Source organism: Pteropus alecto, unplaced genomic scaffold, assembly GCF_000325575.1.
Source record: "Pteropus alecto unplaced genomic scaffold, ASM32557v1 scaffold21, whole genome shotgun sequence".
NCBI classification, from domain to species: domain Eukaryota; kingdom Metazoa; phylum Chordata; class Mammalia; order Chiroptera; family Pteropodidae; genus Pteropus; species Pteropus alecto.
In genome coordinates, this window is record NW_006436282.1 from 20532669 (window position 1) to 20557852 (window position 25184).

A 25184-nucleotide genomic window follows, 5' to 3' on the forward strand; every position below is an offset into this window, starting at 1 on the left:
TCATCCTTAAATAACCATAATTACTTACTAATGGGATGTGTGTGTCCGTTGGGTTCTCTACAACGTTCCATACTCTAAGAGTCAAATTGGACACCACCACTCTTGTCTTCTGTTCCACATTTATTTTTGCATAGTATTTACTTTTGATCACAGCAACCACCAAAAATCCAGCTTTGAGGAGAAGTGATACAATCCAAAGGAATGCAGTATGACCTAATGTTGAAACACTGACGACCTTGAGTTTGCGCAGTGTCCAACAGATGTCGAGTGGTGCTGTTTGCCTCACGCCCTGAAGATCTTGAGGCAAGCCTATGAGTCCGGTGCAGCACCCTGGGGCACCTCGGCACCCGGACATTAAATGTGAATTATTGGCTCCAACATTGAAAACCTGTCAAATCTAGGAGTACTGGGAATTTCTGATTTGTATTTAAGACTGAAATTTCTCTTCCGGGGATCACATTCTGAGATTTGGTACCTATACATCTAGCTGTGCTTCACTTCCATGGGACACTATATGCTTACGTTCAGGAGAGCGTTTTCCTCGTTTTTATTCTCTGTCTTTTGAAATACACACAACCAGCCATTTAGCTCCCTAATTCCTTGACGACAGTCATATTAGCCGGAACAGCTCCGTGAACAGTGTTGTTTATTTTATTCAATGCTCGTTGTATTTGCACGGTCAACTTCCTGTTTTATTTTGGTCGTTAATTACTATTATGTAGCCTGAGCATAAGAATCCTAGTGTAGGACTTGCATGTCAGGAAAGAGAAATGCCGCTTTCTCACAGTGCTTACCCACTGAGATACGTGTCATTTCTGATGGTTTGCTTCAGACCCTTAGCCGTCTGTGAGCCAGCAGATGTCACATGTGCTAAGACCCTAGAGCACCTTAGCCACTTGGTTGGTTTCATGTGCCCGTTCTGTGGCCTCTGCAGTGGATTTTAGTGCCTTGGCCCTTGGCCGCTTTTCTGAAGTCTCATGACATCACTAAGCTTCAGGCTAAGTGATATTTTAGCTTCACTTTATGTCTCTCTTTACTCTGATAAAGGTTTTGCTCCCACTGCTCCTTGTTGTTACTGCTCTTGCTGCTTCCCCTCTTTTTTCTCCTCTTCCTCCTCCTCCTTTTCCCCCATCTCCTTATTTTTCTTAAAACATGTCCACTACTTCTCTTGCAATATTTTAGCCCCAAAGAGCTAAACACCAAGCCCCCTGGATGAGTGGCTACAGCAGCTGGAGGTCAATGTGTCTCCCAGGTCCCTGGGTCCAGAACATTTTTCCAACAGACAGGGAGACTGGTAAAAGAATAAGATCATGGCCCGGTTGTGAAGGGGGCTTAAATCAAGGTCAGAATCGAAATGGCCGTCAGTGGCAATCCTTTTGCTTTACGACGTACTAAATGATTCTATCAGATGCCGACCCTGCTGGCTTCCCTAACTCCTTCCGGCCAGCACCGTCCCCTTTTGCCTCTCTCATCCGTCCTTTACTGCCTCGACTTCTCCAATCGAATTTTGCACTCCGCCTTTGGACTCGAGCCTGCAAAATGTTCTTGTCGCTGTCCCCAGTCAGGTGGATGCTGCCGTAACTCCTGCGCGATATCAATAACCCACGCTAGTGAAGCCAATGAGGTAATTTTCCCTGAAGCTCTAAATATAATTTAACAAGTTAAACACTGTAACATTGTGGTGAATGTGCTATTAAGGGACTGTAAATTGCTTACATAGCATCAATAAACACAATGCCCTAAAGCGAGGGGCTGTTAAGACTTTATAATCTAAAGCAGCATTTGGAGTATCACTCCGCGGCTTCAGCTTCCCGTCAGATAAAAACAAAACGGCTGAAGTCTTTAGTTGATGCCAAATGTACATAGGAACACAGCAAGCTTTAGGGGGTAATTACTTTTTGAGTGCTTGATGTAGATTTGCTGAGAAACACATCTGTTATCAAATTTGCCAATGATTAATTTGATTCTTCCATTTCTACAGAAATGAGAGAAGTCAAGTCGGTTATAAGTGCCAAGCCAGTTGGTATATGGCCCCCAGAGATCCATGCCGTATTATTTTCTTGGGATGAGAACACAAGTTTCAGTATAATCTACTCTTGTATGTTGGATTAGACTCTGTAGGATTGTAGGTATAGAAAAAGATTTTGTGTAATTAAATCATCTTTGGGGTTGTCGAAAGGGTGCAGAGTTTTAAAAGTTCACGGCATCGTTTGGAAGCAAAATAATTTATGTTTCGGGTTTTGTAAGCCCTGAACCTTCTTTCTCCTTTTCTCTTCCTGATGTCCACCCACTCTAGTCAGATCCTTTCACAAAACACACTTCTTCTGCAATCCCTTCCCAAGTTCATATCCTCAGCCAACTGGTGACTAACCCTTTTTGTGTTTTAACTATTATCCAGAGTATTTGGTCTAAAGTATTTGCATTCGAGTTCTGGAAAGCTCTTAGCATTTTACAAATGTTACCTCATTAATCACCACAGCCATCAGACTGACAGTGTTTGCCTTATATTAAAAGTGGTGGAAAAAATAGAAAGCTCCAAGTGGCCTGGAGACCTGGCCAAGGTTGCTCGGTGAGGCGGGGGTGAGGTGGAGAGAGTGTGCCATCTCAGGCCCCATGCCACCCCCCAGCCTCACACCCTGTCACCACCGAATGCCACTGAAACCCTCTGGGGTAGGGCATTTAGGTCTGCAAGATCTCACGGTCACCTTTGTGACTTCTGAGTATTTCGTTCTTTGTTTCTAACTAGCTGGCTGAGTTACATTTTAAGCCTGAGCAAAAGCTAGGATTAAAGGCTCCTTTCCTCCGTTATGATCAGGGCCATCCCAAGATCACGGGGGCTTTCTACCTTGTGCCTCTGGGCTCTACTACAGGATACCAATCCCCTGATGACAAACAGAGACTGTGAGAGAAGGAAGCTTTATTGAGGTTCAAAACAACAGGCAAAACGCCCTCTGTTCCTACACTGTAATCGGCAGATATCACCTCGGCTCCTGCCTGGCAGTCTTGAGACTTCCCCTCGACCTTTTCATCTGCATCCTTCGGGCAGCATGTTGTATTGTCCTGGTACTTAGTCTGCTCATCAGGGTGCACCAGGGTTCCTGCTACCTGGCTTCATCAGCAGAAAGGTATTTGGAAGGCGGTTGAAGGTGGGAGATGATCTGGGCCTCATAGCCCACCAGAAATGGCTTCGATTCTGGGGCTGGGTTAAAATTCGTTCTCTGTGGTGAAGTATGAGGTGGGCAAGCTCCAGGAGATACTTCTTACACATAGATTACAAAAACTGTTTCCAGCTGGTGTAGGCATCTCTGCCAGGAACCAGGCCGCTCTCTGGGAGATGTTTCTATTGATGGCACCCGTCAGGCTCGCCATGCATGCATCTCTGAGCATGGAAGTGCCATTCGGTTGCCTCTCCCAGCTTTCTTCATGCCAACAGGAGACACTCAAAGCGGGCTACTTCTGTCTTCATGATCAATTATAAAAACACTAATCGAAAAATTTTCTAAACAAGAACAACTTCATCTTGCTTCTGAGTGACTTTAGTTAATTTCCAAAAATCTGCAGTGCTGCAGGATCCTCTCTTCTTACCCATCCGTAGTTTAGTTCTTAAAACACAATCCAAATATATCACGGGAGATACACCATAACTTTCTTTTCTTCAAGTAATGCGTTTTTGTGTAAACATGTTGTTTATGAAAGAACCTTTTATAGATGCTTTGTTTTGCCTTTGCTCAAGAAAATACATTTTAAAAGAATTCTACCCAGCCTGGCATGTAATGTTTCATTAGCCAACATAACCTTGTTTATTTGCTTTTTAAAATTTTATTTGGGAAAGGAAATCAATTTGCACCCCTGACATGCTGCCAGGTTCCTGTTTATAAGCACACAATAGGCGGCTCGGAGGGGCAAAAATGCATAGTTTATGATTTCAGCATTAAGTATGACACAATCTGTATATGAAACCATAGAGGCAATAGTGTTTTCCTGTTCCTGCAGCCACATTCTGCTTTTATCAAAGCATTATCCAAGTGTGCATAGGATAAATGGCCCTAATTGTGCTGGGCACTTTAAGTGTGAGGAAGAAATGTCAGAACAAAATGGGCTCTTTGCTGAGTTTTTTTTTTTTTTTAGTACCTTAAGTGATTGGCTGGAATTCAGCTTGCTGTACTTTGGGGAGGCTTGAAGTGTCCCTCTAATTAATTAAGGGTGTCCTCAGGTCTTCTGCTGTCAGAGAGTCCAGTTGGCTGGTCTGAGCCTGCTAGGATCTGAAGGCCAGCGTGTTGGTCATCAGAGAGAATCCCTTTCCTTCATTCTAGATGCCCAGTGGTGATGCTGAGCAGACAACCATCCTCTGGACTTGACCTGAACCCTGCCTCTTTTGAGTGCCTGTCTCATCCCCAGCATGAAATAATTATCTTATTGGTCCACATATTCAGGTCCAAATGTGAACATGAGACAGTCGCTCTACTTCATAGAATGAAAATTCTCTAAAGTCCATCAAAGCAGAAAGAGCACTGAATCCGGAGTCAGGAGATGTAGATTCCAGCCCTGTTTCTGCCTCCTCCTAGATGGGGGCCTCTGGTCTGGTCACACCCCCTCTCCTGGCCTCTGTTTTCTTCTCTGTGAATTCAGGGAGTCGGATTCAAGGCTGTCTCTGGTATCTTCCAAATCTAAAGTTCTGCGAGCAGGTACGTCTCAGTTTCATAATAAGCTTTTACTCGAACTTGGAATTCCTCCCTTCCTGTCTTGCCAGTCTGCATTCAAGCGGGGTCTCCCGTCTTGGGTTTACCATATGAAGTTCTTTCTCTGCTCCTGATGAGATGAAGATAATTTCACCCCCTCTTTTCATGGCCCCAGTTCCCCTTGTCTCAGTGATTATCTTAACTTCTTTGGATCTGCTTCTTCTTTGTTCCTTTTCATGTCCCCACGTTACCACCAAAGCCTAACAATTAAATCCTGCATCTTAAAAGTGTTGTCACTTTGCTGGCCAACATCTCTTTGGTTACAGACACTGTGCCCGGAGGCGGGCAGAGTCCCTTTCTCTCCCACTCTGGTGTCATTCGCAGGGTCAGCCTGTAGCCATAGCCTCTTATTGAAGCCCCAAAAGGCTTTTTCAGTTTTTTAAGAGACTCTTTATTTAGCTGAGCATGCCACAAGCTCTAGGTGCGTGAATCTAGAATATTTACATTCACACAAGTGAGCCGAGGAGGGAAGCCGACTTTGGGGAAAACTTGAATACAAGGGGAATCTTTCATTATTCATCTCTGCTAGTAATTAGAGGGCACTATTGACTAGATATAATTGGATCATGTCACAGAAATTAAGATAAAAGACCATAAGCACTTTACCCCCTTCCTTCCATCCCTGGCTGAGCATCAGCCCCACCTCCGCCCGCCACCTCTCAGCCGTCACTTGAATTTTGTTGGGGCTCAGTGCACTCAAGTTGCCTTAGAAAGAGCAGCAGCAGCGTGTGTGTGTGTGTGTGTGTGTGTGTGTGTGTGGAAAGCTTCCCCAAATACCATGTACTAGAAAGACAGGTTTTCTAGATTCTTTCTACACAAAAATGAAAATGAGGTCTCAGCTAGGTCTTTCCCCTCTCCTGCCACTGGAGCAGCACTATGAAGCTTTCAGGAAGAGTTCTCGATGATTTTAATCCCAGCAAATGAGTGTGTGTGTGTGTGTGTGTGTGTGTGTGTGTGTGTGTGTGTATGTGTGTGGGGGGGTGGTTAGAGGAAAGGGAAAGAAATGCGTTTTAACCTTGTCAGGACTTCGTCAGACATTGGAGCCTAAATCTCTATCAATGTGGAGATATGAAAAGATGTTTGAATAAATGTGCCAACGTGCAAGATGAGGCCCTGATGCTTTGCGAGGGCCCTGACGCTTTGCGCGTGTGTGTGTGTGGGTGGGGGGGTGGTTTCTCTCAATGCCAGCAGATGAGAGATTGGATTTTATGCCTAAATATTGTCATTGTTTAATTTAAAAAGGGTTGGAGAGTGAGTTAGCCACCCAGAGAAATCAGTAATACGTATAAATGCAAAACTATCTTATAGGTGAAGATGCTTACCAGGGTAAAGATAATATAAGAAATTCAAATACTTTGTGTTTCATCTTTTGCCTTGAACATGCATTTTACCAATGGTTATAAACCTTTAAAATGGCTTTTCATACTGAGGTTCTATTTGACTTTTAAAGGCAGATTTAAATTTCTGAATTCATCTATAGGGGTTTGAAAACTATTTCATAAAGTGATTAGTAAACTTCACAGGTATGAAAAGACATCTGAAAAACATTATACATAGACCTATAATTGGATTTCTTTAAAAGTAACCGGACAAGATTTAAATATTAAAAGAAACATAAACTAACACACATATACCATCTGCTTAAGGACATGAGCATCCACGCACAGGGAGAGATGTAAGGCCTTTGGTCCAAGGAATCACTCACTAACGGCTCTGGCAGTATGGGTGTGGTTCTTATGTGGGTCCCTGGCTCCCCGGAGATCTCATCGAATCTTTATTTTAGGTTTAGGAATATTATTTCTTAGTCTATCAAATAATCAGTAAATTCACTCCACCTCGAAGTTGTCAGTAGGGATGTAGAATCATAGGATTGAAACGAACCCAAGACAGAAAATTATAGAACGTTCACATTGCCAGAGTTTGGCGACTTACAGACTCGATATTCCAACACAAGAGTGAGAGGCTGCTGGGGAAGGTCATCGAAACAGAAATATTTCATTGGCCTTAATGCTTCTACTAAGCAAGCCAACCCATAAATCCTGACTGTCAAGGTGGGAAAATGTAAATTCTAAATGTACTTACTTTCCTCGCATCCAGTAACTTTGGCAGAAAGGAGAACTGGGCTCAGCACTGTCATGGCTTTGTGGTCCACAGGCACCAGGTGCCAAATCCTTCCTTTGTGACTCCCACATACAAAGCCATTCTTCTTCCAAGCCCGATTGTTCCACCAGGAGGAACGTAGACAAACCGGAAGCTGTGGCCTCAAAGTGAGACATTGATTGTTTCAGGGCATATAGCTGAGTTCAGAGGAGCCGTGCTTGTCCAGGCTCATCTTTGTGACGTGGAGTTGGGTTCCTTGGGCACACGGTGCGGTGGGCCTGTCTCGGCTTTGCTTTCTATTGTTGTTATCAGTCCTATTATGATTTATTAAGCACACGAGTAAGTTCAGTTAGTGACAGTCCTGCCCTTAGATGGTTTAAATGAGAGAAATGAAAAATAAAGATACAGATAACATTTTTTTTTTAGTCATAGTAGGTGGGATGAAGTTAAAAATGTGTCACTGAGTCTCACACTGGGTGTCTGATCTTTTGAGTCCCTTGAATTTCTCTCTCTCTCTGTCCACACACACACACACACACACAATATGTATATATATGTAATATGTGTATGTTGTATACTATTCCGTTGTATGAGTATGTGTAGAGGAAATATCTATAGAGATATAGTAAAACATTAGGTTGTTTTTTTTTTTTTTTGCATGTTAGAATGATGGTAATTTTGCTCCTTCTCACCAATTTTTTTCTCATATAAGTTTTCCCTAATGAGCAAGTCTATTACAAATATATTCCTTTTAAAATAAAACAATGAAAGATTTATGAAAACATAGTAGTACCGCATTTTGTCCGATTGTCCATCCAGGCCCATTCTCCACCTTTCCTACCCTCTCTGCCCTGCAAAGCTGACCCGTGTACACTGCATTCACGAGCACCTTTAGTTGGTGTTTTCCCATGGAATGTAGGCCAATGGTCACAGGGCCACCGCAGCAGGTTCCAGAGGCGGAGGAAGGGAGCTCGAGGTCTACTCTCCCAGCAACTCCAGTTAGCTGCCTCCTTTGACCAAGAGTGACAGCCCCATCAGGTGCCCTGTCTGCACAGCTCTCTCTTCTCCTCTGGTCCTGTCTTCTCTTCTCTCACTCCTTCCTGTAAGCATAGGGAGCTAACAGCTCCCCGCTGGTACTGGCCCCGGGGTACTATACCATGGCTTGTGGCTTCTCTGCACGCTGCCCACACCTTGGCAAATAGTTCCTTTATGAATCAATCACTCCTCAAATTACCCATTTTGATCATGCCATCTGTTTCCTACTGGGACCCCAAATGATACGGTAGTCAAACTCTCTAATTGAAATTGTACATTTATCTGTAGTGAGTCTGCCCAGACTAGCTAAAGCATCAATTTCTTTCTGTTTGTCTAGAATTTTATCAACACTTGGAATAGTAGTGTGTGACAGTACAATGGAGCGAAAAGAGATTTTAGAAATTAAGGAATGTGAAAGCTTCGAAGACTATATAATTGTATAGGAAAATGAATTTATAATTTTTAAAGAAGTACTGTATTTTATTTTATTTTAAAGATGTATTTTAGAAACATGACATCCAAGGGAGAAAAATCGTAAAAGAGATCTTTGGTGGAAAAAAAAAAACAAAAACAAAAGAAAAACACAGCCATTGGGGTTTTTTTTCTGTAGTTTTCTTCTCTCAAATTGTTATTTTAAGAATAAGAATCAGAAATGGGAGTGGTGCTTTTGAATGGGAATAAGTGACAGCGGAGTGGACGTTCTGAATGGGGAAGGATGGATTAAGGAAGCGAACTGTGCAAACAAGGAGGCAAAGTTGTCATTTCAGACAGAGTGGTGGAGCCTCAGACACAGGCCTCATCAGGAGGTACCTACCCTGTGAGCAAGTATTTGGGAGAGGCGAGGGAGGGAGCTGGGAGGATAACGGGAAGAAGCCTTCCAGCTTGCGGGAGCAGCCAAGGTCAAGTCGAGAGCAGCCAAGGTCAAGTCTCCCACCTGTCAGCGGAAAACCGAGGTGGCCAGCACAGGTCTGGAGCGGCGTGCACTAGGTGAGGTGTGGTAGGAAATGACGTGAAGGTAGTGACAGGTGATACCGAACAGGTTCGGAGGTCTGTAAACATAGAACCCACCTCACTTTGCACTTTTCTGGTTCCCTATGGTCCAAAAACTCCAAGTTACTGCTAGGAAAGAATTTTTAAACTTGCTCTTAATACTCAGACAAGATTTCCAGAAGATTTTTAGGGGACCGTCATGTTCAGTTGTGGCCGGTGCCCCTGTACAGGACCAGGGCTGTTTGGTTTGCTATGATCAAGTGAAAACTGTTATCTCTTTGTATTGGATCTCATCAGATAAGACAGATGCAGCTCTCATGGATTTACTCAGTTGCATTGTGTAATTTGGTTTTTGATCTAAGACTTAACAAACACTGTTAGCTATGATTCAGTTTGCGATTCAGGGGTGTTTGTCCTCCAATGAAACAGCCACTTCTCAGGATAGAAATATGTTGCTTAATTAATATTGATCATTAGAACAGCATCGCGGTAACTTATATTTGTGAAGTAGTAAACAATGTACGAAGCGCAGCCATTCACGGTGAGCCACCTGACGGGTTCCACCGGAAGTGCAATGCGGTGCAAGGGCGCTTATTCTCCATTGTTTCGGAGAAGGAAGTCTATTTTGTAGCACATTTTCCTTCCCACTGAAGATCACATTTCTGTTTGATGTTAAGAGCCTGCTCTTGCCAAATATTCAGGAATGCAAATGCCAGACCAGTGCTCCAGGCAGGGGAGTTGTCAAGCAAATTCATTCCTACGGGCCAGCCCCGCCCTCCAGTTCTTTTGGCCAGGAGAGAAGAGCAGAGGAAGAGGGGCTTGGGCAAGGGAAAGGCAAAGGAGAGTCTCTGCTCGGAGCCGGAGTCTGTCATTAGCAGCATTTAAGAGAGTGCTGTGTTTGTATTTCTGGTCATTAAGTGAGTACTTGATTCTCTTTGAAATGCTGAAGAAATAGACCCTCAGTGTCCCTGAGGTGGTTTTTTATGCACTCTTTTTTAAAATAATTTTACATTTTCTAGTAAGGAAGGGAGAGAAATCTCTTGAGTAACGCTGTAATGGGCCGTTTGCCTCTTACAGGGCTATACCAGCCTTTCATGGTGACTTTTCATCATGTGCTCAACACCCATGTCATGACAATGGAGACCCTCTTCCTCCCTGGGCAACACAGAAGTGTGATCCTGGTGATGCCATTGTGCCGTCCATTTCCTTTCCCCATGTTGGCCTCAGGATCCTAGGTCCTTGTTTGTTTCCAGTCATTTTGCTGTAGCTTTTCCTGTCTTGTTTTCCAGTTGCTTAGGAAGGCCCACCTTGGCTCACTTCAGCCAGTGGCTCAGGCTTGAGTTCACCAGACACGGGGCAGTTTGAGAAGATTATTGAGCTATGTTCTGGCCTCTGTGTGTTGATATGACTCGTGAGGACTCAAATTAGCAAATGTTACCTCTTTGTATGTCAGGCTTAACATGACTGTGTGCCCAACATAGAAAAGAGGAAATTATAAATTGCTTTTCATTCCCATATTATCACGTCAGAAATCATAATTCATTTATCCATTCCATCAATGGTCATTTAGTTCTGTGCCAGGCACTAAGCTAGGCAGTTTTATAGATTACAAGACAAGCATTGTCTCGTTCTTTCTGGAATTTCTAATGTGATGAACTGGAAATAATAATGATAACAATTGCCCATTTAGCCCATTGACATGTGCTGTAAAGGAAAGGATTGGATTACTGAGGTAGACAATAACAGGGGGATATCTTCAGTTATGGAGGTGACATTGAGAAGGTGAACCTGAAATAAAGAGCGGAAGTCAGTTTTTTTTAAGAACGAGGGTATGTCAGAGGAGGGGGAGCAGGGTTGTAGGGCGATACGTATGTTATTAAAGCTCTTTTCAAGCCATGACTGTGTCTTAACTTTATAGGTCAAAGGAAGCAGGGGCATACTATCCTCATTCTGTACTTGAAATGACACCATCCACCTACCAGTCAACAAATTGAATGCCTAAAGGATAGGATTTAGCTAGGCGGTGAGGAAGAGAAGGAATTGCAGGCCCAGGGAATGTACCTGCAAAGGTGTGAAGGTGAGAATTTGAACTCATGAGTGTGTGGAGAGTAGGGACATGTGACTGGAGTGGAGACTTTGGACAGGAGACAAGCGTAAGAGGTGGGACTGGATACATAGAGCATGGAGACAAGACTCAGAGTGGGCTTTAGTAAGTAAGGGGAAACTCTGGGCAGTTTTAGAGTTGAGAAGTGACATTAGGAAAATGTACCAATTAACTGGGCAGTGTGGTCCGAAGTAGACTGGAAGGGACCAGAAGGATGGGAAGCCTGGAGCACAGCAGGAAGCTATCGCGTAATCAGGATAGGAGGTGATAAAACTGTGGAGCTTGTGGAACAGCAAAGAAAAGGCAGATGTGGGAATCATCACGAAGGCAAAATCAACAGAGCGAAGAAGTTAAACAAGATCATGTGCTTAATGGCGGAGCTCGGATGAACACGCAGACCTGTGGACTAGCCCTTTGCCCTTCAGACCAGGGTCTCATCGGCTCTAGATGATGTGTCTCTTCCTGTTTCTATTGTAAAGGTATTTTTCAGATTCCTTTGTTTTTCATCTCCATCTTTTCATAAATTTTCATATTCCCTCTAAATTGTAGGACATGTAGGAGAGGGCTTGCTTTTTCTTTTTTATTTTCCACAGCAATAGTTACTATATATTCACTCGTCAAACATCTATGTGACAGGCCTGAGGACGAGGGCATGAAGTCAGACCCTGTCTCTGTAGTCAAAGTGTTCACAGCTGGAAGGGGAAAACGGACATAAAAATAAATACATGAATATACCAATGTGTTCTAAAAGCTTTGAAGGAAGTCTGTATGAGATAAGATGGAGGACAAAGGAGCAGTTAATTAATTCCACCTAGTGGAGAAGCAGTTAATTAATTCCACCTAGTGAAGAAGTAGTGTCAGCTTGGCAGTAATCGTGATAATAGCAAGGATAATTATAATAATGGCTACTAACATTTATTGGGCATTTAATGTGTTCAACATTGCACTAAGCTCTGTATTTATACTACTTAACATAATCTTTATAAAAATCTTACATTGTAGGGTTGTTGCTATTTAACAAATGAGAAAACTGAAGCAAAGAGAAGCTATAAACTTGTTTGAGATCATACATTATTCATTTATTCACCGAAAAGTTGAATTTATTGCCTCTCTACAAAATGCATGTCATGGAGCAGACGGTGGCTGTTCTCTGAAGAACATGGCGTATTCCTTGCTCTAAGTTTACTGAAGAAATCACTTGTGGACACAAGTCATCCTCTCTAATGGAGGCGTGGACAAGACACTGTGGGAGCACCAAGTAGGGAACAAGTAATGGGGCCAGAACAGATCGGGGAAGGCTCCGCAAAGGAGAGGATATCATAGCTGGATGTGATAAATAGATTGACCGCAAAGAAGAAGTATTAAGGCAAAGGTGAAAGAGACGTGGAATGGTGTTGAATAGTCAAGAAACGTTGAGGTCTGTGGGTATGAGCAGTAGCGGGGAGGGGGAAGAAGCAGGTTGGGCTGCCAGGAGGTGCTGTGGGAAAGATTGATTGGGACCAGGTTGTAAAAGGCTGAAGTCAATGCAGAGGCACATGTAGGAGATAATGGATGGCCAGCACAAGTGTTTAAGCAGTCCGGTGCCATGATGGAATGTACGTCTTTCTGGTAGAAGATTCTTGTGAAATGAGGAAACATACCAGTGAGTACGATATCATTTTCAGTAGTGTTAGACTAGTTTCTAGTTTCCAGGATGTCTGTAGAAACATCAGCCACAGAAACGTGCCTAACCGTAATTCCAGTAACCTGAATGAAGTGGTACCGTTTCTTTCCTTTTAACTCGTATGACTATATTTAGCAGAAGCGGCCGAGACAATAAAGTGGTAGATGAGAGCAGAAACACGGACAGTCTAAGGCACTGAGAATCTGAACAGGAAGGAGCAGGATCTTTGAGAGGCACCTGAAAATTGTTTCTCACAGTCAAGGTTGGCACCTGAGAAGACATTTATTGTCTTGAGCATTTTACTATGGTATTAAATGAATAGCTATAAAATGCTTACAGGGATGGTTCTTGCCTCAAACCCAGTATTAGAAGGGATGACAGAGGTCTGGGATTGGAGGGGAGGAGAGGCCAGTCAGATGGATCCTGATGCTCTGTGTCCTGCAGACGGAAAGCGGGGGTGGGTGGTGCCTGCTTCCTTAAAACGGGCGAGTGGGCCAAGGGCACTGAAGGTTACATCACTGTGCAAGCTGTCTTTCTACCCATTGCAAGGAAATTTGCCTTGGACGTTGAACTTGATCTGAACATCAGAAAAATGGACTCTTTCTCAGGCTTTCCCTGAGCTCTTGGAACTCTTGAGGAAGGTGAACTAACATCAAAGAGTGAGCAAGTGAGGGTTGTTTGTTTGCTTGTTTTAGTAGTTTGATTAAAGTATTGTTCAACACTGTTTGAACTATAGCCTTCTCTTCCTAATCCTAATTTGCCCTGTTCATGGTAAACTAGTCTAGAAATGCCTGTGTAGGCAACATGATCTCAATACAAGGGTCACTAATCAATCACTCTGCAATAAGTCATGGTGTCTTCCCAGGCTTTTCTAGATGTGAAGATGGTAGTGATAACATCGATCCAAATTAGAGATATGACAGATAGACTGTAACTCTCAGGATCACATGCCAATATCGGTTAATAACTTTTTAAAATATCGGTAGAAACAATGTCGGGTACAGATATATTCTACCATATCACTTTCCACTAGAAAACGTTTTTACAGCAAGACTGTAGGGGAAGTATGGTTTAGTAGGTAAGAGTCTGGACTCTGAAGCCAAACTGCCTAGATCTGAGCTCCTGCACTTTTTGGTTGTGTGACTTTGAGCAAGTCACTTAACCACTCCTGTGCCTCAGTTTCCACATCTGTAAAATGGGGATAATAATACCTACTTCCTAGACTGATGATAGAATTAAATTTTCGGACATTATAATGCTGTCTAAGTGTTAGCTACTATTGATAATATTTCTATTAATATCAGTCATGGGGAGTAGACACTCAGTATGAACCATTACTCTCTGAACTTCAGGTTGCGAACTTTACTAAAAGTTGTTGTCAGGCACTATGCTGGAATGTCTATTCTCACACGTGATACTCACTACAACCCTGTCTATACTAGAGGGTTTTCTCCGTTTTAAAGATGAGGAAGGTATGGCTCAGAGAACTTGAATAACATGCCCCATATGATATAGAGCCGATGTGAACTTGATCCTGATCCCAGTGCCCATGTTTTCTTTCTGTACCATGTGTCCTCTTAGAATTCCTCGGGGATAAGTAGCAAACTCCGAAAAAGCCGAATTTAAACGTGCATGTCAAGGCTGGAGTTTTGACAGTGCCCTGTGCTCTCCTCCCCCTTCCTTTCCTTCAGGGGTTGCCTGAGACGGTTTCTTCTACTGTGCATCTTGCACTATGTGAACATGCTAAGGAGAGTACTATGCAGAGAGAGGCAGCCTGCGTGGGCCCTGGTCTCCTCACCTCCCACCTGCTGTGACTTCTCTGCTACCTCACTGTTCCCTCTGTCACGGAGCAGCCCAGCCTCTTAGTAGGATTCAAAATACCCGTACTGGTACTGCAGCTCCTGAGAGCAGCAGAAAGGAGCCATCAAGACCCTCTAGAATCCCTTCTACACTTCCAGAAAGCCTAGTGTCTCCCAGAAAGTTTGCACCTTTGTTATTCTGTGAATGTCTCAGACATTTTTGGATGCGGTTCATGGTTGTTTACATCTGAGAAGTTCTGAAAGTCTTCATAACTGCCCAGGCATCATTAAGATGCAGACAATTTCAAGATTGCACAACTCAGCTTGTAAACGCGTGTCGAGATGACCCTGGCTCTTTATAGAGAAACCCATAAAGTCTCCACACCTTGGCAGTTGGACAGAATGTAGATTTGAAGATAACATTTTGGGACCTTATGGGAATCAACATTATTTTGCCTGTATGCTCCAACCTTCATTTTCATTTGTGGTCCCCTTCCCTTCATCCTTCATCACCACGCCCTGAAATTATAGTTATTTGTAAGAACACGGATGTATATTCACATATATCAGGTTGTTTTTTTGCATATTGTATTCCAAGTCCATGCATGCAGAAAGACAATTACCACTCTACTTCAAGCTCACTGAGTATGCAGTCACGACTCATTATGTCCCTGGTTCTCACCCCATTCACACCCTTATGTCTCAGAACAACAATGAATGGAAAGCAAGGTATGTTACAAGACACGAAGGGAGGAAGAAATCCAAGGACATGTGGAAGAATTTGAACCAAAGAGGGAAAATTTTAGGTGAAGATAGTTTGTCTGTGGAGCTCTCACCTGTGACGTTTGAGAAATTTTACTTTTCGTTAGATCTGTTTCATAAATCATGATCCCTTGGGTCTGGCAGAAAGCTATAATTTTCAGAAGGTTAATTTCTGCAAAAGCTTATGGTTATAGAGAAAAATCAATGTTTCTAGGCCCATGAATCAGAGTCTAAAAAGTCTGTTTGGATATTTAGTGTCTCATAAAATGTAACACAGAGAGAGACTTATGGAGTATCAGAGCTGGAAAAGATCATGGAGACCATGTGGTCCAACCCTTTGCTTTTATCAATGAGGCTGTGGAGCCCAGGGAAGTTGAATGATTTATCCAGGTTACATGGCTACAAGGAGGGGTAGAGACTGAACTAAGAGAGACCTCCTTATGCCTAAGACGGTATATTTTCAACATTATCACATATGACTGATCATTTGGAAGCGTTTAAGCCAAAGTATGAACCATGTATCATAAATGAGAGAATCTGAGCAACAGAAGAGATCTTGGAGGTCATCTAGTGCCATTTCCCTCCTGATGCAAGAATCCTCTTGGTGACATCCTTGACAGATGACCACTAGCCTCTACTGGTTTAACTCTCATACCAGAAGCTCAGTACTTTACAAAGCAGTTTGTTTTGTCTTTTTGACATCTCTTCATTTTGGTAAATTTATCCCAACAAAAGGTCAAATTCATATTTTTAAAGTATCAGTCCAGAAGGAGTGAGGGTGGCCAGAGCGAATGGTATGGTATCAGTGATGGTGTGGCGTTTTACTCTTTTTCCTTCCTTAAAATAAAGATAATAATGCCTACTTTGTAGGGTCATTGTGAGGATTAGAACTACGGTTTATAAAGCATCCACCATAGTGGCTGCTTAAAAAAAGGAACCCACATTGTAGTTATTATTGGCTTTTTATCATCATGATTCCATTTTTTGAAATTACGACTGCTGGAGCAACAGAGACTATGTCTAATCCTGCAAATATTTGAAGGCAGTTAGCACGACTTTCTAGGTGTTCTCTTCTTTAGACTAAATATTCCCTGATTCTTCGACCATTCTTCCTGGGATGCATTTTGGATGCCTTCATTGCTTTCATTCCCTCCTATTTGTTGATTTCCCCCTGAAAATGTGGTGGCCAAATGTGGTCAGTCCGACGTGCTCTACAGTGGAATAATTACTTCCCTCGATCTGGACATCGCACTTCTCTTCTAATAACCTAGATTTATGTTAGCATTTTTGGAGGCCAGATCACACAGTTGGCTCAAGGAAAACCCGAGTCTACTATCCAGAACATTAGCTATGCCTCCCAACATGTGTCAGCCACAGAGTTGACAAGCACGATTTTTACATCTTCATCCAAGCTGTTGATAAAATTGTTGAACAGGAAAAGGCCAAAGGCTGAAACTCGAGGAATATCCCCCAATCCTTCTTGGCATATTGTCATCCATCCACTGGTTTTGTGACATTGTTTTACCAGCTCCAAATCTATGGAACTATACTAGCAGAAATAACTCAGCAAGATAGAATCACTCTTTGTGTTTTCGAAATTGGATATTTAATTTATCCAGAGGTAAAATGCCATTGTTTTATCAATGAAGACAGGTTTTGAACCCATAATTGGGAAAATGTGAACTCAGAAAATAATTTCATGTTTGAGTTACTATGTAATGCTTAAAGGAAAAAAAAATAGATCTCCTCTTAATATGAAATGATAATGCTTGCCTAATTGTTTATTTTTCCACAATGTTTTAAAGTTACCCTCTGGGTGTGGGAGAAGGAGGCTGGAGAATTTGCAGATTTCATGTGTGGGGGAGAAAGGAGGTTATTGAAGAATTAGAATATAACTTTTTGAAGCTTTTTCTATCTCTGGTGGAGATCACAGAGACAAAGAAATGTCTTAAAAATGGCGGTGGGGGAGGGTGTGATGTATTTTTCTAGATAGTCTTTTTTATTCTTTTTAATGATTCTCAGACACATACTTCTTTCTCTCATTTAACATGCTTTACTCTGAAGAAATGAAACCAGTTTATTTGTGCTGCAGCACAAATCAGTTTTTCTTGGTTTTCGTGGCAGAGATAAAGAATGGTTTGTCACCACCATTTGAGCCATGGTGCCCAAAGACTTGAAGGTCACCTCTTGGTAACTTCCTCCGAGGAATCATTTAATATTTTACCAAAGGCTTTGCTTTCCAATCTACATGACATGTTTGTGGCTTTCTTCTTAGTGATGAGCCTCTCTATTTCTCTAGCCCAGAATCAAAGAAGTACTTTAACCTTCTAAAACTCTGTTATTGTGAACATACTTTGAGATTTCAAGGTAAATAGACAAGAACTTAGCACTCTGCAAAATTGTCCAGGGCATAGAAGATAAGACTTCATCATATTGAATGTTCTAGGAATGTTATTTCGTGTTTCACGCATTCGTTCCGTATTTATTGAGCACCTATTGTATGCCAGGCACTGACTTAGACATTATTGACACAATGGGGAGTAGAGTCAGATTTAGTCCCTTCTCTCGTTATGCTCATATTCTTGAGGAAGAAACAGATATTAATCAAATAATTGAAAACAATTGCAAACTTGTGGAAAGTACTACAAAGGAGAGGGAGATGGCGCCCATCACTGGAGAGGTCAGGAAAGTCTTCCTCACGCGCTGCTTCATTTGAGATTTACAGGTGTAGTCAGAGGAAGAACACAGGTAACAGGAAAGAGTATACTCCAAGGCCCTGGGCTGAACTGGATTATGGTCATTTCAAGGGCAGAAAAATTCCAGTCGGGTGGAGTAAATCACAGAGAGCAAGAGTGACCGTGGTGTGAGATGAGCTGGGGAGGTAGAAGGGTTCCAGACAGCCCTCGGAGGTCACACGAGGAGGGCCTCCAGTGTCTTCTAAACCATGGGAAGCCATCCAGAAAGCTGGGGATGGGGGCCGTGTAGGCATGGTCAGTTTTGCCTTTTGAGATCACTGTGGCTATAGTGCGGGAAAGAGGAGAAAGGGAAGCCAGAGTGAGTGACAGGTGACCAGCTAGGAGACCACTATGTAGTCCAGGAGAGGAGATGGTGGTGGTTGGGTGTAGGTTGGTGGAAGGAGAGATGGAAAGATAGAAAGAGATATAGGACGCTGAAGCCGAATTTGTAGTATTTGGAGACTGCATATGGGGGTGATAGAAAAGACATATCAAAGGTAACTCAAAGGAAGTTTATAGATTTATATTCTTTTTTGTGAAGTCAAAGATTTTTTATTTGAAAAATGAAATTGTACAGCTTTATTCAAAACTTTTGGTAGCATAGCACAACAGAAATAATTCTAAAAGAGATTCAAGGGCTATTATTGACAAAGTAGGTGACTGTGAGCAAGATGAAAATCTTTTAGTATCTTTGAGAATCTAAGCAATGGAAAAAATAATCCTTACAATTGTTTACTTCGAGACCTAATAAAGACCTGGGGAAGTATGTTTGTTAAGGTTCGCTTTTAAAAGAAATAACACGATTATTTTTATTTTTATTATTTTTAGTTCCATTCTCTATGTCTCAAGATCCTATAAAAAAAGAGCTCAAGAACTCAAGCATGTCCCTGCACTGCCACCCCAATACAAATCACCACGTCCTTTCATCTTACTTTAACCAACCACAATATTTTCCCACATCAGAAAAGCCTTCCAGGGTCGAAGAGGAGCTCGTGGGCCCTGTGTGTCTGTATGAGCCCGTTCATGCCTTTGGGGAACCCACGACAACACAGTCGGCTCACAGTCTAAGCCAGGTGCCCGGTTTCCGTCTGGACTCCTGACAAACTGTGTGGTCAGGAGTTAGAAATCAGAAACCTGGGAAAGGTGCGGCGTGATGGACACAGCCACCCCAAATACCCTGTATGTTATCACCATCATTTAACACGTAGTGCAGGAAATCCTGTTCTTTGCGGAAGAACTTCAAAGAACCGCTTCTAGTTCTCCTGGGTAACATTTATTTTTTTCTTTGCTAACCCCAAAGCGCAGACAGATATATATATTTTCCCTCTAGTAAATTGCTAGTGACACTTCATTTCTTTCCTGCCATCCTCAACCCATTGTCCAACTGACCTCTCGAATTTTCATACTCTGCTAGGCTGAAGCGCTGTTCCTCGCAGTTTACAGAGGCCCATTTATTTATTTTGCTTTGCCCTGTACTTTTTCTTTCTTTTCGAGGTTCTGACTTTTTCACATTTCAGCCCCGCCATGTTCATCAGCCCTCTTCAGCCTAAGTGTGAATCCTATTGACCCAGTGACTTTCTTTTCTAGGAAGAGTTGTCTCTTAAGCCACTTTGCCTTGAGTATTTTACCTTACTTTTGAATTTTTAACAAAGAAGCCTTTAATCCATTCATCAGAAATAAATACACGATATGAGGTCCCTTCAGCGACTTAGTTGTCCCGTTTGTTTCTTCGCTCATTTATTTATACGATACCCCTCACCAAAATACCTACTATGCTCCAAGCACCATGGGATGGAATTGTGAACGCAAACATTTTACATTCTAGAGGAAAAGACAGGGAGCAATCAATCACTGATTGACAGACAATCAATCATTATTCTATATCATGATTCCATAAAATTGTCATGGACTGATTTTATGGAAATACAGCACAAAGTTGCAACTCTTGCTCGTGTGTTATTGGACCTCAGACACCCCATCGTGTGTTCCGGCCATCCATCCTCATGCCTCAGGTTGATGGGCTTGGATCATAGGTACCCAGATTATGATCTGGAAAACTAGTAGTTTCCTGGGGGAAAAAATAGCGATTGGCTACTCTTATAAGACTGAAACAGAAAAAATTACCTGGTGTGCTTGTTACTCAAAGCAGGATGCCAAACGACTCTTCACTAAATCACAGCATTATGTACTTAACCACAGAAATCGTTTTCAAATGCAGCATATATCACACCAAGTCAGAGAAGATATGGGCTAAACGTCCCTGATGTAAACCTCACATCAGGATGGCGGCGGAGTGATTAGTGAACTTCAAGGTATTTTCTTATGTGCTTTACTTCTAGGGTGAAGGGTTATTTTTCATCTTCTCATAGCTGTAAGTTATAACAAGAAGAATGAACCCATGGCTTGCCAGAAGCCATAACTCTCTATTAGGTTGACATGACCAGATTCCCAATTTTGGCCTTGGAGAGCTTGAGAATAAAACACTGACTTCTTCTGACCTTTTCTCTCCGTCTTCTCTGGGCAGAATATCTCGATGCATAACACAGTTGGTGGGGCCATGGCGGGGCCCGGAGCTCACCAGCTCGGCAGCACCCGGATGCCCAACCATGACACCAGCGTTGTGATTCAGCAAGCCATGCCGTCACCCCAGTCCAGCTCTGTCATCACGCAGGCGCCTTCCACCAACCGCCAGATCGGGTAAGGGGACCTCCTCGGCTGTCTCTGGGTCCTGGCTGGAGCTCAGGGAATGTTCTGGATTTTCTCTTTGTTTCTAGAACTCGGATTTCATAAGGCAGAAGTTGGTTTTCTTGGCTGGTGTGCTACTGCCTGGAGCTCAGGGTGATATTTTTGATGGGAAACGGGAGAGGAAGTCTCTGGTTGGTGGAAGATATTTGACCCTGACTTTAGGAGGAAAAGCAAGTCATTCCATGTCATTGTTTCTTCTAACAAGATTCGTGAATTTTAAGATATTGCAGGACCTCAGCATAGTTCTCAGGTCAAATACTTAAGGATGGTGGAAGGAAGTTTCACTGGCCCCGCCTCCTCTCCAGCAGAGTATGTCCCTCCCTTCCTGGGATTTGCTAAGCCTGTCACTTGTGTCTTCTGTATATTTCCACAGTCCTCCGATCATTCTTCCTCGCTCCTCTTCCTTGCTAATACTTCTTTGTTAGCCCTCCCCTCTCTGTGCATTGGTCCACATTCATTCTTGAAGCAGACGAAACAAAGAAAGCGGGCCTTCTCCCTCTCATTTATGTATAAAAGATAATACCGATGTATTGGGAGAAATTGGTAGTACGGTCCCAGCCCCTGTGTATTATGGGATGGAAAGAGCTCTCACTTCTAAGTGTTGTGCCGTAGCTCTCGCTCCTGGCCACTCAGAGCGTGTCTGAGGCCAGTGGTGTGGGCGTTACTCAGGAGCATCTTAGAAATGCAGCATCTCTGGCCCAGCCTCCTTATCTCTAGAATGAGGGTGGTATCTCTTCTTTCTACCCTCACAAGACTGGAGTAAAGAGGAAATAAAAGATTCAAGAGCACTCGGGTTTGGGGGGGGAAAAAAGATAATAACTTAAGCCAAAGAGTCATGATAAATTTATATTGCTGGATATATTGCTGATAAATTTATATTGCTGAAAACTGGTTGCTCTATGTTCCCAGAGTGGTCTGTTTAAAACAGGATAGGGAGCCTGCTGTGTTTGGTGTATGCATCAGAATTTAGCTTGAATGTTCAGTTGAATATGCGATATGGAGATTTAAAAAAAATTGGAAGCTAGCCCGCGATTTGTCAGTGTGTCTTTTCCACTTTATTGTTAATGCTCGTAAGAATTACAGACCAAGAGTGAGCGCTAGTACGGCGCTGGCTTCTTCCTCCTGCAGCTGCTCTAGAAGAGATACCTTGCCTCTCACCTTTCTCAGCTCATCAGGATGGGTTGTGGCATGTGAAGACCCACCTTAACCAATAAGAGTTGTGGGCAGTGACGGTTTTGCGAGTTTGCCGTGGGTACATTTGGTTTCCCATTCAAGACATAGAAAATTAACCCTGCCGTTTGAATGCCTGGCTTTGTTTGAAGAAGCCAACACTGAATTAGCAAGTGTCTCCGTTAAAGATTTCCTTTCTTCTCAGATGACCATGGGAGCAAATGTTGCTGCCATCTAAAGCAAGAACCTATAATATTCTGAGAGGGTGGGGCGGGTTTGTTAAAGACGGCATCTTAATTTCAAGGGACTCCTTCACTCTAGTGGCTTGGCTTTGGGCAGACAATTCACAGTTAGGCCAGCTAATTATAATTATTTTATTTTTCTTTCAAGGGGAACAAACATAAAATGTGCTCGAGTTTACTAGCGGTTTTACAGCATTCCTTCTCCCCTGGAGTCCTGCCTCTCCCCGACCAGTCCCCAGCTACCCTCTTGGAGGCCCTCAGTGTTTGGCCATTGTTAGCACAATGCTGGTTTTTGTGAAACAATCTTTTAAGGGCGAGCACGAAATTCTACGATGGCTGTTGACTCTGTTGATCATTTACCCAGCTGCCCCAGGGCTGTACAGTTGGGTGACATTTCTAAGCTGTGTCACTATGCCTGGCTGGGTGGGGGTGATTTCCCGGGACATGTGACCTCCTGACCCACTCCATTTTCCCATTTATTCCCAGTCCTGGGGTGTTGTATGTCTCTCCTGGTGTGTTCCAGGAGATAATTGTCACTTTTAGGACTCTGTCTCATTGCCAGACTTGAGGGAGGCTGTTTCTTTTCTTCAGATTCTTCCCTGTCACGCTAACCATGTTGATTTCAAACCACACATCCTGTCATTTCCATTTTCTCCATGTGACCCATCCAAAACCTTGCCCGGATGATTGTGGGGACTCAGCAAGGAACAACCCAACCCATCTCACCAGTGGATTCGGAATAAAACTCTAGGTGGTAACATTTGGGGATGGTTGACTCTTTTATTTCTCTCAGCAAAGAGGAAATGAGTACTTATTTTAAAACATGAGTTCCCTCTGGAGACTGTGTCTTTAAATGAGCATTTGAAATTGCAGATAGATTTTTTTTTTTGAGGCTGCACAGAACCATATTGTAGTAATATTCTGATTTTTATCACAACCTCAAATATTTAAGTGTCAAAATCTGGCCAAGCCACCTGCAAATGTTTGCCATGGCAACTGGCCAACAAAAACAGCAAACAGCAATGAAAGTCTTCATTCGAGCTTGCGCTAAAGCTACATCCAGCCAGAGGGGCTGGGACCCACCTGTGCCCATGCACGGCACTCTCTTGCTGTGGCCAGTTCCAGTTGTGTTCACAACTGGAACTTTGTGGGAGAGGAAGGGGCCGCCTGTCTCCTGCTCCCCATCTTTCCTCCTCTTTCACCAGTGTTCGGCTTCTGCTGCCAACCCCACTTTTGCTCTCCTTTGTGACCCCTCCTTTCATGCTGTATTTAAGCTTAGAGGCTTGAATATATTGGGAGCGGTGCTGACGTGAAGGACTGGGTAATGGGAGCAGTGCCCGTTCTCAGGGAAGATTTGGGGAACAAAGTATATGCCTCCTTGTGAGCATTTGATTTTTATCCTTTCTGAGCGGGCGCTCAGCCAAAGTAGACCGATATGGTTGGAAATGCAAAAATCTGAAGAAATAAGGTTGACAGTAGATAGATAAGCAATGTGGGTACTTCCCTTCCATCTCTTTTCACCCTCTACCATGCCCCGTGCCCAGTTCTGTCCAAGTAGAACTGCTATCCCGATAGAAACGGAAGGTGAGTATAAATATCCCAAATTGCACTTGTGTGGTTAGGCAGGCTAGAAAAACACACAGCACTAGAGAGTGTGGGAGGCATCCCCAAACTAGTGACTACTTGTGCTTAGTCAAACTGGCAGACGCTCTGTCGGGAAGAATGTATTTGGCTGATTGATGGTAGCATTTTAGGAGATAAGTTTTCCAGATTGGAAAAAAAAAAATAGCGAAGCATGGGCTGTAGGGGAGCAAGTGAGATGGAAAACAAGCATGTGTTAAATATAGATGAAATCGATTCAGCCTTGGACCAAATATGTGGCAGATTCCAAGATCTCCACTCTAGTCATTTTTATTAGCTATCATGTAACAGGCTCATTAATTCAGGATCAAGCCAGCAAAGCCTGAGAAAAATAGTAGATGAGCAGGTAGTGGTAGCACAAATTCTCTCTTTCTCTGTCTCTTATTCTCTCTCTCTCTCTCTCTCTCTCTCTCGCTCGCTCGCTCGCTCTTCTCATATGAGACATTTTTGTAGGAGCCAATAATCAGTTGATATAATCTTAATAGGTCCCAGTTTCCCCAAAGAAGACTAAAGAAGACTATTTTTTTTTACGGAGTAAATGATAATGGGTAATTCATGCTCGGTAATTCTTCAGAAGGGCGATGAAGATAACGTGGAGAGTGGAATTCTACAAGAATAGATATCAGTACAGAGTTCTCACAGCTCATGGGAGGCACTGCCAAAATATTCCACAAATTTTCTTCCTGTATTCTTCCTGTTTTCGAAATGTCCTACAGATGTAATTTTCTGTACTGAGTCGGGAAAATATATAAATTGGTTAAATTATTGGTGAAAATTATTTGGCAGTAATTGTTTACAATAGGAGTATGATAGGTCTAACATCAGAATATACAGATGTTCCTACCAAGACTGCTATTCGGAAAAATGATATCTGGCCCATTATGGAATATTCTAGGTAATATACCAGGAAACTTGAAAACCTATTCAACAGCATGCACATGTGAAGCCATTTATATATGTAACCTCTCCCTGATTTTATACCAATTAGTCCTGGCACATATATGTTCATGTGATGTGTAGCTATGTTATCTATTTGGTCATAAAGACTACCTGCATGGGGCTATAGCCAGGCAATATAGATCTAATACTAAGCCAGAAACTTATATAAAATATTGTAGAAGCAAATTTTGTTTAGTGTAAAAATAACAAGGAGCTGATGCCCATCAAAAATTGAACTTTCTATCATCCTTTCTGTACCTCTTTCTCTCCTTTCTCTTTGCAATCCTTGACACTACATGTCATGCAGAATATCAGGGGTTGCTCAATGAACATGACCAAGGAAAATTAATAATAATCATAATAATGATAGTAATAGTAGTAGTAGTGGTGGTGATGGTAATAGTAGTACCAGTAGTAGTAGTAGTAGAAGAAAAAGTAGAAGAAGAAAAGAGGAAGTTCTTTTCCTCTTCATCTTAGAACTTGTTAATGTCAAAAGTCTTGTGGCTTTGTTGTATGAGTT

General features: G+C 42.7%; 1 protein-coding gene across 4 annotated transcripts in view; it reads left to right on the forward strand.

Annotated features, from left to right (window-relative positions):
* Nucleotides 1–25184, forward strand: part of CREB5 (cAMP responsive element binding protein 5) — a 380590-nt gene that overhangs the window by 126361 nt on the left and 229045 nt on the right. For all 4 annotated transcript variants that reach the window (XM_015589514.2, XM_015589515.2, XM_015589516.2 and 1 more), the window contains exon 5: nucleotides 20452–20624. In XM_015589514.2, the coding sequence (XP_015445000.1) occupies nucleotides 20452–20624 (173 nt within the window). The remainder of the gene's footprint in view (nucleotides 1–20451; nucleotides 20625–25184) is intronic.